This window comes from Ceratosolen solmsi, unplaced genomic scaffold, assembly GCF_000503995.2.
Source record: "Ceratosolen solmsi marchali unplaced genomic scaffold, CerSol_1.0 scaffold28, whole genome shotgun sequence".
Classification (NCBI taxonomy): domain Eukaryota; kingdom Metazoa; phylum Arthropoda; class Insecta; order Hymenoptera; family Agaonidae; genus Ceratosolen; species Ceratosolen solmsi.
Genome location: NW_011948429.1, coordinates 3,944,054 through 3,959,382, shown reverse-complemented (window position 1 = coordinate 3,959,382; position 15,329 = coordinate 3,944,054). Strand labels below are relative to the sequence as shown.

Sequence of the window (15,329 nt, the reverse complement as noted above, 5' to 3'; positions counted from 1 at the left end):
GAAAATAAAAATGAATCTCAGTTTGATTTACTGAAAATGAGTTTTTTCAACAATATCACAAAATAAAAGGTACAAAACAGTCTATTTAAATATGATAATTTAATGTAATTCTTTATAATCCACAATTTATCAACAAATAGTTCATAATCATAAAAGTTCATTTGAATAACTATCGCCGCAAATATTAGATGAAAACGAGAAATGATCGTACCTGAAGTATTAAAATGAATAATGTCGATAGAAATATTTTAATTTTATTATTAAATTTTGTATAATTTAGTATAATTTTGCGCATTTCAGGCCCTTGTAATCTACAATGATCGTGTAATCAACGAAATTTTACGCAAATATATGAATTGCTAAAAAAATAAAAACACGTTTAATGTATTTTCTAAAATCATACGATAGCTTGTCTACAAATTATACACATTAAAGCGGGTTTTACACCAACGATATTTTAAGAGTTACTCAGGAGAGTGAGACATTTACTGTATACTATAAAGCGCCGGTGATCATTATCAACAATATAAAAATTAAATTTGTATATAACAAATCACAACAACCTTTGTATACAGAATGAAATATGTGTGAATAACGTAAGAACATTATATACGAAATGTGTTGAAAACAAAATTCATAATATGTAGATGTTTAGAAACAAATAAACGTTGTTATAAATAAATACATTTTGGTGTTTTATTGAATTGTTGAAAGAAAAAATTAATCATGAGATGTTTATAAAACAACTATATAATTTTAATTTAAAAATTAAAATATAAATCCCTACGTATATTAATAATATATAAATAATGTAATATAAGCTTATTTTACTTTTTGAAGTTTCTTCAAATCCATATCACACTTTAATTGCTTTATTCAAAAAAATAATTATATTACCGATGACACATATTGGTAGCGCATGCATATACAAATATCACAACAATGTAGCATACCAAAATATCATTCTCCCGTTCATAATCTATTTTTAATTTTCACTCGTAATGAATAACACGATTTTTAATCGAGCCTTAAGAATATAAATGCCAATAAAAGTCCTTTTATTCGTAAAATTTGTAGGATTTCTTTTTGTTTTTTTGTTTTTAAATATATTTTAAGGCCACATAAGATTTGCTATTCTTGGTAAAGTTAGTGCTATTATTATGCTTGAAAGAAGATTCACACTGTGATTATCAAAAATTTGTTTACCACTAATATGTCTTACACCTTTTCCTGGCCTCTCGACTATCAATCCCTTTTCATTTATTCCTAAAATTTATTGTATAACTTAATATAATGAATGTTTGCAATACAAGATATACAAGTGTATATAATTAATATACCTGAATATTGAAGAGTCGCGCCTAAAATAGAATCCACGATGCTTCCTAATAAGCCACCAATACCACCAAGAACTATAATTGGCCATTGAGGAGCAGCGAGTTCAAGAACAACACTATCCACTGTATATAACACAGTAAGATAATCAAATAAGCCTACTACAATACCACCTAGTGCAGAAACTGTAAGTCCCACCCATGATACACCACCATTAGTACCTGAAAAAAAAAAAATATAATAAATTAAACGAACATACATTATTAATAACGATTTTAAATGAAATGTAAAGTTACCTCTAGGAACCTTTTTCCGTGAAGTTATGAGGAAGGGATCGGAATCACCAACTACTGTACCAATTTCTGAAGCCCAGGTATCGCCATTACAACAAGCTATTGCACCTAAGATATTGTATAAGATATAAATAAGATATGAATTCATTTATACATTTATAAATTATCGACTAACTTGCTGAATACCATTATCATATTTTTCTACATAATTTTTAAAGAAAATCGATTTTAAACTGTTCGTGAATTTACCTTTGTTAATTATTACATTAGAAAGTAGAGAAGCAACTTAAAATTCGTCTTTTTTTCTTTTTAATTATCACTTTTAATATTTGAAATATATAAATACTTATAATTATGGACAGGTGCTTGAAAATATAATCAATCGAAGCAATATATATTCAAATAATGACTTTGTTTATTATTTAATATCACTTTCGATAATTATTTTATGAAATTATTTTATGTATTATTTTCTGAAAATTTAATACTGAGAAATAAGGAAATTATTTGCATTTACCCATTATTCCGATTGATAACCATGAACTTCTATAATCTTTGTCAAAATCGATAGGGCGTTCGCCACAACCAACATCTAATAAATATAGAATGGCCAGTTGAGCAGCCATTCCTCCATTGCACAACACCTGAATCCAATTTCGTTGACCGCCTTCTTTGATTTCTTCTATGGCTCTTTTCCTTTCAACTCTGAACTTTGTTACTTTCGACGATGTAAAAAAGAAGGCTATTAAGCACGCCACATGTGAAAAACTCGTTAACGTCAATATAAAGCCCATAAAAAATCCTAAGAAAAATCAATGTCTATAAAATAAAACTAAAAGATATAATATTTACTAAATGATTAGTATACAGAGTTAGAAAATATTTACCAAGTATTGCACCTGTTATATCGATATTTTTTCTTTTCAGTCCCCATAAGGCACACATAATTGGAATAAGAACCGCTGCCAGCCATCTCCAAGGTGATATGACAATATATCCTAATAAACAAGGTTCACAGTTTATAAAATTCCAATATATGATATTTTGTAAATTGCAATAAAATTAATAAAACATTATAAGAACAAATATGATAAATTCAATTATTGATAAAATGAAATTGTTTGAATTTAAGCTGATTGTTTAATTTATTTCATCATACATTGTAACCATTAATAAAATAATTAAATCATTATTTAAAAAAATGATTAAAAAAATTATACATAAAATTTTAATTATCAAAGAATTTGAAAATTAAACAAACAAGAGCCATTAGTTTGCCAAAATCCTTCACATTTACAAAATATTATAAAATATTGAAATATCGAAGGCAAAAAGTCTCCCTCTCTCTCTCTCTCTCTCTCTCTCTCTCTCTGAGTTTATATGCGGGCATGCATATGCACGCGGTATACACGAACGCATCAACAATGGTATGTTAAGTAACAATATTTGCAATAATAAAATATTTTAAGGGACATATAAGGAATGCAAATTTTATTAGGCAAATTATAATTTTATGAGATTTTTAATATACCTCCAAAGCTAGATAAAAATAACGTAACTTTTCAAACAGTAGGCGCAAATAATTAACAATCAAAAGTATTTATTTAATCGAACAAACTAATTATAAAAAATTGTACAAATTGCAAAGCCGAGTGAGTAGCCGTTTAAAGGTTATGTTCGAACGAGCGCCGAAAGGATTCTCATTAACAATGATCATACCATCCGACTGATGCTGAGGACTTGGCGATAGAAAGGAATAAGCCACGTTGATTGTCCAGAACATCATGGACAACGGGATCGCGATAGCGCTTAGTAGCACCGGAACCAAAACCGGTGAGGCCCGGTGCTCGTCCTTGCACCGTTCCATAGAACAGGACTGAGGACTCGGGGATCGTTGTCCTCTCCTGCTCTGTCGTCGCTCTCGATTATCTGTTTCTGCAGTCATCACATTAGTATTATTAAAACAGTCTGAAAACAACGACGAATTTAGCCTTACACCGCCTTGGCTCATCCGCAACGCCGATGAACGTAGCCAAATGTCTATCGCCGTCGTCACCTATCGACCACACGTAACTTCGCCGGTTCGCACTCACCGTCTCGCCATTTCCTTAATACTCGCGAAGCTTTAACAATTCCCTGTTTATTTGGTAAAATTATACCGCGTATCAGTGTGCGTACAGCATGCTGTGCGTGTGCGTCTGTGTATATGCATTAAAATAATACCGAGTCACTGAAGAAATCTTGCTCAAATCAATTTCAAACAAATACTTCGCTGTCATTATTAGTACTCAACTAAACAATTAGATGATAAAATAAATAAAGATCCGAAAATTGTCTATATTCAATGAATATTCGAACCGCAATTGAAATTATTCACAAGTTTTTCATATATACGCGCGCGCGCATAAATACTATTTGTTTGTAAACATGCTACATTGGGTGTTACAACGACCTAATGAACTTGATTTATTTCGCTATCATTTCACAAATCTCTCTCTCACAATTTAGGCCAAACAATTAAATATTGAATTTAATAATAATAAGTATTTTATATCTTAAATATTTATTTATTTATTTATTTATTATTATTTTTTTTTAATATTCATTCATTTTCAAACTGTTTTTCATAGGAACATTTATTTCGCGGTACATCATTATTAAAATTAATTTTAGTTTCTTTCGATGCTCTGCCAAATCTATTATTTCCTTTTTCCCGACATAAATATCTTCAGCGCGATAATGATTAGGATAAATGATTAAACATCTCTGATTTTCATTCGAACACAACCATACGCAACCGCGCACGCAAACGCACATTATAGCATAATAAGTTGCTCCTTAAACGTTTAATTTTTAAATTCGTTTAAATAAAGTTATTGCATAATGTTTGTAGTTCTAAATTGGAAATTTTTTGGAAAATAAATAAAGCAAACATTAATGTTTTAATTACCTAAGATAAATAATTAATTTTAAAAATAAATCATGGCTATGCCACTTCACCACTGTCCCATTCAATTTAAGTTCATAAGTAAAAAATAAGGAAAATTTCTATAGGATGAATGTTTTACAAATAAAATTTATTTTCGATGCATAGGTTTGTTACTAAACTATTACGTTATAGTGAATAAGAAATAATACAAAGCAATTTGGTTTAATTAACAAATTTGGTAAATTGATATATTAAAATTTATTTTCAATTGAATTAAATACCAAATTTTATAAAAAAAAAATAAAGATATAAACACATATACGAGCAACTAATTTATTTATACAATTGATTATAAAAAGTATTCCACCAAATAAATTGAAGAAATAAAGAATATTTAGGATATTGTATTTAGATTTTAATATGCATAATGTAAAATTATATTTATTTCATAAAATTGAATAATATTATTATAGTATTTACTCAATTCGTTAAAATAATATATTTTGTTTCATTTAAAAGAAAAAAAAAACTCTACATACGAAAACCATAATTTCCAATATCATATGTTTCTTTTCGTGAAAAAAATACAATATCTTTTATATTTGAAAATCTTGCTAGAATTAAAATTGTGTGCTTGAAATAAAGTGACAATTTTTTTTATTAAATAATACCTTGAAAATGTAACAAGTATATACCAACAAATTATCAAAACCCAAGATAAATTGGTAATATACATTTTTAATAATAAATGCAGTTTAGCTTCAAAACAGTAAAATAACCGATTTTTTTTATTACCGACTAATCACCGTAAAATACAATTTGTTACAAGATTTTTAGGATATTTATACATTTTACAAGAATTATATTTAATAATTCGAATTAGAAGTTTGCCACTTGACTAAAGGATTATTCGTATTAAGTAGAAGTATTATAAGAGCCAAAATTTAAATTTATTTATTATTAAGATAATATAAAATATATTATTAATATTATTTGTTAATTTCCATTAAGTAAAATTCATTTCGGAAGCTACAATTTATCATTAAAAAATCCTAACAATCTTACTAATGTATAATTTGCTTTAATTAACATATAATTAATTGTTTTTAAAATGTTATGTTAATCAATATTATATAATATTTTTTATATTGATATACACCCGGGCATTATTGCATTAATTAATTATTCTGATATATGACATCTTTTTGACATTTAATAATTGTCCAACTTTAGATATTATACAGTCAATGTGACTTGAAAATGAAAAACATGTTCTCGGTAGCAAAATTAAGATAAATTTCAATTCGTAAATTAGAAAATTGTATTGATGTTACTTATTTTTTCTGAATTAAGAATGATTTAATTGTAAGTACAAATGACAAAAAGGAGAATTTAATTTATCTAAAGAAATAGATATTTTTTTGATTTTCACTTAATTATTTATTTTGTAAATAAAATAATTATCCCCTATTCTTATGTATTAATGGAATGTAAATTAAAAATAAAGTTACGATAATACACGATAACAGAAATGAAAATTCATTATTTAAAAAGGAATAAAATATCGATTCATTTGATAGTAAACAAAAATACTTTATTAAAAAATTATTTACAAACAATATTAATTCTTTTCATTTTATATTGTCATAATATGAAATTCATTAATATTCTTTCGCGATTTCGTATTAATGTATGTTAATTATTAGAAGATAATAGGATTTTTCATTCCACAGTCAATATAATAGTTATTGGAAGAAAAGGAAATTAATTGACGATTTAGTATAATCCCGATTAATACTATTGAATAATTCATGGTTATGAGTAATATTATTGGCATATTATTATTCATCTACAACTTTTAATATAAGATATATAAATTTATATAAACTATCAATTAAAATTATATTTGCGACCTTTGTATGAAAGAGAAATAGAAGTCGTAGACACAACGTATTTCTTAAAACTAACTATATTTTATTTTTATCCTTATTGATTATTGTATTAAGTATAATGTCAGGTTAAAAGATATTTTATTCTTAAATATTTTCTCTCTCTCTCTCTCTCTCTCTCTCTCTCTCTGTGTCTGTGCGTGTGCGTGGCTGTGTATGTATGTGCGTGTGTATGCGCGTGTGCGTGTGTGCATTTAATTATGAAATATTTGTATTGTATTGTAAAGTGAAATTAAATTTAAAACATCTCATGTAACGATATTAAACCTTAGATATTTCATTTTTTTTAATAATAATAATACATTTTATAATATTGAAAATAATTTTACTTAGTTTCTGATCTCATATTTATATATATATATATATATATATATACATAATTTTTAAATTTGATGTAAAATAATTTTATCGTCATTGTTAAAAGAATTTTAAATTTACTTTATTGAAGAATCACTCATCATCCGTAAATTGCACTGCTAATTTTCCTCATTCGGCTTACACACGTACGTACAAAATTCTTCATAAAACAAAAGATTTTTGACTCCTTAAATACTATTTTTACACCGTAAGAGAAAAATTATGTTATATATTATAAAAAGTATATGAATAAAATAAAGCAAATATAAATATATAATTTCATATTATTATCAAAGGCCAATCTTAATATCGAAATATCTATCGTAATTATTTTACGTTTGGGTGTGTCAGCGCGACGGTTTTTGTGCGCGCGCGCGCGCGTGCGTGTGTGTAATATGAATTCAAGCGCATTTATGCATAAATGCATGCAGCCACGCACACAATATGCATATTTTTCTTTTTTCATTCGTTGACAAATCTTTTGAAAGCTGTTTTGAAAGAGTGAATAAAATTTATCGTTCAGCTTCTTAAATTATCGCTTTTATTTTGACCTCATATTTTTAATCGCCAATCACAGAATCCATAACTTATATCGAATTTCCGAAACATCGTGAATTATAAAATATATATAATATTTCTTTGTAAAATGATTATACTTTTACACTTTCATCTGACACCATTGGATAAAAAGTATTTTACATGTTTTTTCTGTTAAACGCAAGCTTTAGATTTTAAATAATGTTGGATTTAACGAGTGTTTCAGAGATGAATATTTATTAAGTTTATATTTGTTTAAATCTTTGATTGTATATTTCAGTCTACTACTATAATATAAGACCACTAAACAATATAAAGAAATTTAATTGTGCAGCATCATTTGGGGCCCCATTGGACTAATGTAATTCCATTTGACCGTTTCCATTTAAATACACTGGTAATCTTTGAAATATTTTAAATTTACGTAGGCCGAGATGATGGTAGACTGTCGGTATTCTTATTCCAACTTTTTTTACGATTACCCACTAATAAAACTTGCATATAATTCCAAATTATCCGTTAAAGGCGTCTGCATCGTCTTCCATTTCAATTTCCCATGGGTTAATGCTACACTTTGTAATTTTCGAATTTTTTGAAATAGAGATTGGCATAAAGATATTGCTGTTTCTAAACCAAATAGATAATGTAATATAATAAATGATATTTTTCGTCGATATTCCGTAAAAATTATTAGCGAGTGAAATGTAATTGCTTATAAATCATTGAAGGAATGCAAGAATATCGTAGAATATTGCTGATTGTTAACTTACACTTACGACATTTGTAATTAAAAAATCTCATATGCGCTGTATTGTCAATTCTACTTCGTTTCGTTCAACTCAATAAGTATTCAAATATATTTAATGAACGATTCTTTAGAATTTAAAAAAGAAAATTATTTTTAAAAAAGTAAAAAAAATACGTTGAATGAAGTATTATTGAATGACTCTTAAGAATTTCTTTCTCCTTCTTCTTTTTTTGTCTTTCATTACTTTTTTTTATGCGGAACAAGAGCCAGAGAATAAATACAGTTATAGTTACTTATATGCATTAAAAATATATATATTCTATACAAAACACACATGTATATATATATATATATATATATATATATATATATATATAAGTAAAACTCCACCAATCAGTATGTTTACACTACAGAAAAATTCTGCTTTTTCGTGCAACTGCACCACATGCATATATTTCGCGCGCGCGCACACACGCGCGCACACACACACACACACACACACACACACATATATATATATATTATTACATATGGGTGTCAGTTCTAAAATAATTGAAATAGTCGATTAAAAAAATTCCATTATTTTTATATTATCTTGGGAAGAACGTGATGAAGATATATTTTGAATTTATAATAGTGATGAAGCGGAGACAGTAGAGTGAATCAAAATTTATGTCCGACTTTGCTCTCCCATAAATTGCTGGATGTATGATTCATCAATTGAGGTTACGTTCCACGCGATTATACGCCACTGTTGACATGCTTGAATTACAAGGAAAAAGATTAAAAAAAATGTTAAAAAATTAATTTGATCCAGAGACAGGAACGTTTAGGAAAAACACAACGATCAAGATCTCTGAAAAGTTGTCTCGTGCCTTTAAGTGTGTTCATCATCATTTTAAAATTATTCTATAAAAATATGGGCAACTACTAATTAAAATTTATTTTTTGTGCAAATGCATAAATGTCTAATTTAGAAGCGTATCCAACAATAATGATGGGAAGTGCTCCTAAAACGGGTCATCAAATATTTAGAGTATTTGTAAATATAAAGTGAAAATGACCTAATCTGCATGAGAGTAATAGCGGCAAGAGCTACTGCGCTTCAAAGAAGCAAATTATTTTTTATTCAAGAACATGGTACATCCATTATTTATTGAAGATGTTTGGTGCTATTGGGTTATTTCTGTCGGAGCACTATTTTCATTTGTTGGCCTCATTGTTGCTTGTATTTGTAGCTGTCGACGTAACGATAATAAGTAAACAGATATTCTTATTTTCAGTATATTTATCATATCATATTTTAACTATTTTAAAATCTTAATAACAACAAACATTAGATATGAATTAGACGTATCGATATTATTGACATAGAAAATTATTACAAATAGCTTATTAAACAATATTGTCTCAAAAGTATAAATGTTTTTTAAAAATTTTAATTTAAAATAAAAAAAATCTAAATTCAAAATAAAACAATACCTATAGTTTTAACGCGTTTCTTTAAAAATAAATTATATTTTATAAAATTTTTACTCTTTATGCAATGATATATCGAACGTTCGACCAAATTTTGTATTTGCTCTCATATATACCGTTTGGGCTATGAATAATAAAGTTATATTATTCTAGGAGCGAGTTTTTAGGCCTAGCAGGTATGGTAACAATCACACATCCTGACAATGAAGGTCTCAATAGAATTTCATCATCGGAAGCACTTCAAATAATTTCACAAGATACGGTTGATGGAAATGGAAAGAGGTACGTTATTTAAGTTTATCGCGCGATATCACTCCATATGCAGTAAAATTTTTATAAACCGAAACTATTTATATTGTTATTTTATATTGTGACAGTATAATTTTCAATTTTTAAAATTTACAAATTGAGATTTCTTAATAATTATCGTTTCAGCTTTTGTTTTACAGAATTTACAATGTATTTAATATCAATTTTGATAATTTAATAAAAGTTAATAACTTGTTTGACCATGAAATAATATAAATGCTCAAAAATATTTAATTGTATTCTCGATTGATTTTATAATTGTTTAAAAGAATTAAAAAATTTATATAATAAAATTCTTCGCTATGTTAATAAAAATTCATTTTGTTTTTTAGTAAAAATGGAATTATTAATTTTTTATTTATATATTTTTTTTTTTTTTTTTTTTTTTTTTTTTTTTTTTAATAGAAGTACTACAGCAAACAGAAGCTTACCAGATATTCCAAAAGATAAAACTACAGAATGTGAAAATGACGTAGAACTGCGAGATGTAATTTATGAAGTGACGGAAAATATAGGTGATGATCCATCTGAACTTTACGCTACCGTACAAGATAAAAGTAAGGATAACAGATTAATGCTGCTCGCTTGAAAATATTGATAACATGAAAAAAAATTATTTTCATCTATTATTTTTTATTATAGAAGAAGATAGAAAGGATAAACGAATTCCAAAAAGTATATCGCAACAAAGTTCGCAGGATGAAACAACAAGCTTATATGCCAGACTCAAAACTCCACAAACAAGTAGTGGTAAAACTATTTCTTATTTACGTAATACCATATTTTAAAAATTAAAAACTATATTACATTTCATTTCTCTTTCATTTCTGTTTATTTATGTTTTTTTTTTTTTGTCTCGGTTTTGTTCTAGACGAACATCCATACGCTCAAGTACAAACTGTTACAAAAACCGAAAGCACTCAGCACTATAGGTAAATTTTCTAAATCGTTCAACGCTATGTGGATTTGACTTTTCGTATCCTTATTTTTAAATAGCAGCAGCCATGCTGTTGATTTGGCGAAACCGTCAACGTCAGCGAGCGTCAATTTACCGGTCGCTCCACCACGCAGTCGTAGGTCCTCATCCCATAATTCCCTCTTGGAACAACCTGTGCTAGATATACAAGCTGCAACTGCTATTACTGGGGGTATTCAAGCCAATCAAGATTTACCATACATGACACCACCAATACTAATGCCTCTCCCTCAGCCACCTCAGCCTCAAAATAATAGCTTGCAACAGCAACACTTTAGTGGGGATTCGCAGGATTCAAGTATATATATTTTCAGAATATTCTTATAAAAAATAGTTAATAAGAACAAATATATTTTTAAGCAATTGTGCAATAATGATACCCAACTTATAATAGCGAAGGGAAAGTAATTATCTTGATTTTGGTTAAGATATTACATTTTATCATCTAAATGAAATGATCGATTGATTATTTGTAATGTAAGAATGATAATTAAAAGAGAAGGGCTGAATATGAAAATGTATTTTATACTTATATTAGATATTTTTAAAATGTCACTAGTAAGTACGTATGTTTTATTTACAGAAGGTTATACAAGTATAAGTGTAAGAGAGCCGTTGGCCAATATTATTGCACAGACAAAAAATGCTCAACAGCAGAGGCAAGCGACTCGACCTATCATTGATCCACACTATGCAACCGTTTCTGATGATTCTGGTATGGTTTATTGGATTTAAAGCTAAAGTAAAATTCGGCTATTCAGTATATAATATAATTCGTTATATATTATAATTCGAATTTTTTGTGGTCAATATAGCAGCATACGTTGCATCAGTTTAATAATTAAGCATTATGACTTTATGATTCATCTACTTATTTAGATGAAATGTACGCTGCAATTGACGAACAAGATAAAGTCTACACCAGCGGAAGCGAAACATATGCTCAAATACAACCAATGGCTGCGGAAGTAAGCAGGCCACCCCAAAACGAACAACCAATTATACATTTACAAAATTCTTTGCGCGTCGAGGAACCTTATGCATTAGCACCACAGCCTCCAAGCGTAGATAGTCTTAGGCATGTAGCGCACGCACATTCGAGACAAGGTAACCAATTTCCTTAGTAACACTGAATGACTTCACTCACTTCAAGAGATTTGTATTATCTTATAAATATTCCCGCTCGCTAAATGATGTACATAAATAACATTTTTACAGTTTAATGAAAAATAAATAATTAAAACCGAATGCTTGAGAGTTTATTAACTTTTTAAATAATATTTTGCATCTAGAATAATTAATTTTAACCACTTTCGTTATTATAATTTATAAAAGTTTGGTTTCGTGACGTTTCAATTACAATGTGGTACAAATCACAATTAGGCGTATAGTCTCCATAGCTTCCAGCAATACTTAATTTTTCTTCAACATCTGCGGTGGACTCTTATTATCTCTCATCATTTCTCCTCCTTCTCTTTCACTTATTTTTCTCGTGTAAATTTTTGACACAGCCTCTTCATCGAGCGCAACCAGTTCTGTGGCGAATCCTGGTTCGCCAAAGCCAGAAAAACGACAAGCTAATTCTCCACTGCCACCACCCCCTGACAATCTTATGGATATGTACGCAATGATTGACAAGCGCAGCAAAACCGATGACCGCACCAGAGGTAAACTAGATGCTTTAGCTTCTGCGTCATCGATCTTCTTAAATTGCGAATACAATCTTATCGTTTACCAAACAAAGCTTGCAAATTATCGTACACTTATACTCGACTAACGTTATCGCCACTATAAAAATTTAGCATAAAAATTTCGTATTCACAACTTTTAACACTTAGGTAAAATGATCTTGACAGCTATTATTTGATTTTTCATTTCATTCATAGCTTTGCCTCACACGACAATACAATTTAAAACTAAATTCAATTGAAAAATCCATCGATCGATCAATGAATTAACCTTTATTAATTAGAGTTTTTTTTTTTTTTTTTTTTTTTTTTTTTTTTTTTTTTTTTTTACGAAGGTTATTACAGTTAAATAATAACATATCCCCATATTATTATAATTTATAATTTTCAATTGCAAATAGACAAAAATAATAAAGACGATAACAATTCGTAAGTGTTTACTTGTTTCGTCGATGCTTATTTAACATTAAATTTAAATAACTCATCGGTAAAATTATGAATGTATTATTATAAAAATAAACAAACGCTTAATCGCAAGCGTGTGGGAGTAACGTAGTCGAGTGCGTCCAATGATGTGACACCGTTTCCCATAAATACGAAACTACTGATAAAAGGAAAAATGAAACGTGCAGGTAGTGTCACATCGGGAAAATCGCTGGAGGATATGTACGCCAAAGTAATGAAGAAGAAGCGCGAGAGCGGCGACGATGAGATAGCGAGCGGCAGCCCCACGTCTAGCATGACGGCTTTCGTCACAGAATCTTTCGGGGGTATGGGAAGTGCCTCAACGAGTGGCCCACCTGCTGCTCGTCGAAAGCTCAGCTTGATCGAGGTAAGCCGTGCTTCCTGGTCTAGCCACGACTCCGTCGAGATCATGAAACGTGAGCCCGAACACCAGCAGCAGCAGCAGCAGCAGCAGCAGCAGCAGCAGCAGCAGCAGATAATGCACATCAACGGCGAGTCATTCCTGGACGAGTTCGACTTGGATCATGGCTACGAAGCCGTTGTTAATAGATCGACGACGACGATCATGGAGACGCACAAGCGTCCAGTCACGCCCGATGGTGACGCCAATTACGAAACCTTGAGACCCCTGCCGCAGCCGCACGTTGGCGGTCCCGTTGGGTCGACTTTGACGAGGAACGGTATCGATCCCCTCATACCCATTTACTCGATGCCTTTCAAGCATCGACAGGTAAATATACTATACGACCACCTCGACTCGAAACCCGTAAGCTCAAAACTCACGCGGGCGCACCATCCTCAGGTGAGCAACGCGAGCAGCGAGGATCCAGGCTACGAGAAGGTAAGACTGCGCAAGAGGCCGATCGCGAGCAACGACGACCTCGACACGGACTCCGAGCCAAATTACGAGAGCATGCCCCACGAGCCGGCGGAACCCAACTACGCCTCGGTCGCCTTCAGACCCAGCACCGACAGCGACACCGACCCGAACTACGAGAGCGTAAGCAACGGGGATCCCAACTACGAGAGCGTCAAGTACATGAGTCTCGTACAGCCTAGCGGCGGCAGCGATGGCGACGACGGCCACGGCGACGGCGACGATCAATGTCATCTCGAGCCACCGTACGAACGAGTCGCCAGCTACAAGAACCACGACGATCCGAATTACGAGAGGATACAGAGAGGCGGCAGGGAGTCGAGAGCGGCCGAGGCGAGTGGTGGCGTCCACGCCGATACCGACGACGAGCAGTACGTCCAGGTCTAACCTTAATCGTGCTCGAAGCTCCCTTTGCGAGACTCTTTCAGTTCTCGATTGCTGCTTTCGTTAAATTTATTACGTCCAGGATGCTTGAAAAAGGCCTTTAGAACAAAAATCGGAATGCTGCTTTACAGTCAAACCCTATGCATAATTTAGTTCCAAATCATTCCGTAAAGATTATATTTTTTTAATAAATCGGTGTTCTAAACGTCCGTTCCATGATATTTTTTTATCGTATACGTAAGTCGTCGTTTGCGACGACAAATGTGCTTATCGCGAATTTCGAGAAGCTCGTGATGTTGCTATTCCTTGGTAAGAAAATTCTGGGAATATTGAAAATATTGAGAAATATTGAAAATAGTAAAGCTTCGATATTAATATTTGAAGTCTATTGACTCAAACATCTTAAAATAATATAATCTGATAAATAATTTATAGAATGCTTTATTGTGCAAAAGGGAAAGGCTATTTTGGCTTATGTCTTGGTCCGTTTGAATCTTGCATATTCCGAAAAATTATTCTTACGATTAAGCAAAGTATTCGAACTTATGGAAATAAGTTGTTTGATAATAATTTTATATTTTTAATGATAACAATGACTTCGTTGCGACGAAGTAAAAAAACGCTGAAGGATACTCGTTAGCTTTAAAGTATTTACATAAATGGTCTAATATTTCTTTAAGTCCATGATCATTCTTTTCATGATGTTCGAGATTCCGAGAATCTCTCGTGTATATTATAGGTCTCGGGAATTTTTCAAGCGTTAGAATTTCTTGGAAAATCCCGTTAGATAACGTCTAACCGTCGTTAGACGTCTGGAAAAAAATCGTTACGTCCGGGGAAAAAAATGTCGTTAGACATGTTTCTAGCACCACGATCGCATCCATTGTTATCAGCACTAACTAAGCTGTCGCGTGGATATTTAAAGCAAACACGCTTCGAGAATGCGCTCTCTCACCATGGGTCATGGCGTCACCGTGGTAGGCACAAGCTCTCTCAACGTAAG

General features: G+C 30.7%; 2 protein-coding genes across 3 annotated transcripts; one reads left to right on the top strand and one right to left on the bottom strand.

The window, feature by feature from the left end:
• Window positions 1-785: 785 nt before the first annotated feature.
• LOC105363796 (transmembrane protein 19) lies at window positions 786-3,718 on the bottom strand. Of its 2 annotated transcripts, XM_011501582.1 has the most exons (7): window positions 3,625-3,718; window positions 3,348-3,563; window positions 2,516-2,626; window positions 2,146-2,430; window positions 1,632-1,736; window positions 1,341-1,556; window positions 786-1,266 (listed from the first exon to the last, which is right to left on the bottom strand). In XM_011501582.1, exons 2-7 carry the CDS (start codon window positions 3,493-3,495, stop codon window positions 1,112-1,114), a joined length of 1,020 nt encoding a protein of 339 aa, XP_011499884.1. In that variant the 5' UTR covers window positions 3,496-3,563; window positions 3,625-3,718; the 3' UTR covers window positions 786-1,111. The 2 variants fall into 2 exon arrangements, with proteins under 2 accessions (XP_011499884.1, XP_011499883.1); XM_011501581.1 differs by having other exon boundaries at window positions 3,348-3,718.
• Window positions 3,719-9,217: 5,499 nt separating this feature from the next.
• On the top strand, window positions 9,218-14,443 carry LOC105363794 (altered inheritance of mitochondria protein 21). The gene is made up of 11 exons (XM_011501580.1): window positions 9,218-9,407; window positions 9,781-9,909; window positions 10,342-10,493; window positions 10,579-10,686; window positions 10,808-10,868; window positions 10,927-11,210; window positions 11,496-11,627; window positions 11,792-12,019; window positions 12,424-12,579; window positions 13,233-13,795; window positions 13,868-14,443. The coding sequence occupies exons 1-11, from the start codon at window positions 9,286-9,288 to the stop codon at window positions 14,327-14,329; spliced, it is 2,397 nt and encodes a 798-aa protein (XP_011499882.1). The 5' UTR covers window positions 9,218-9,285; the 3' UTR covers window positions 14,330-14,443.
• Window positions 14,444-15,329: the final 886 nt, after the last annotated feature.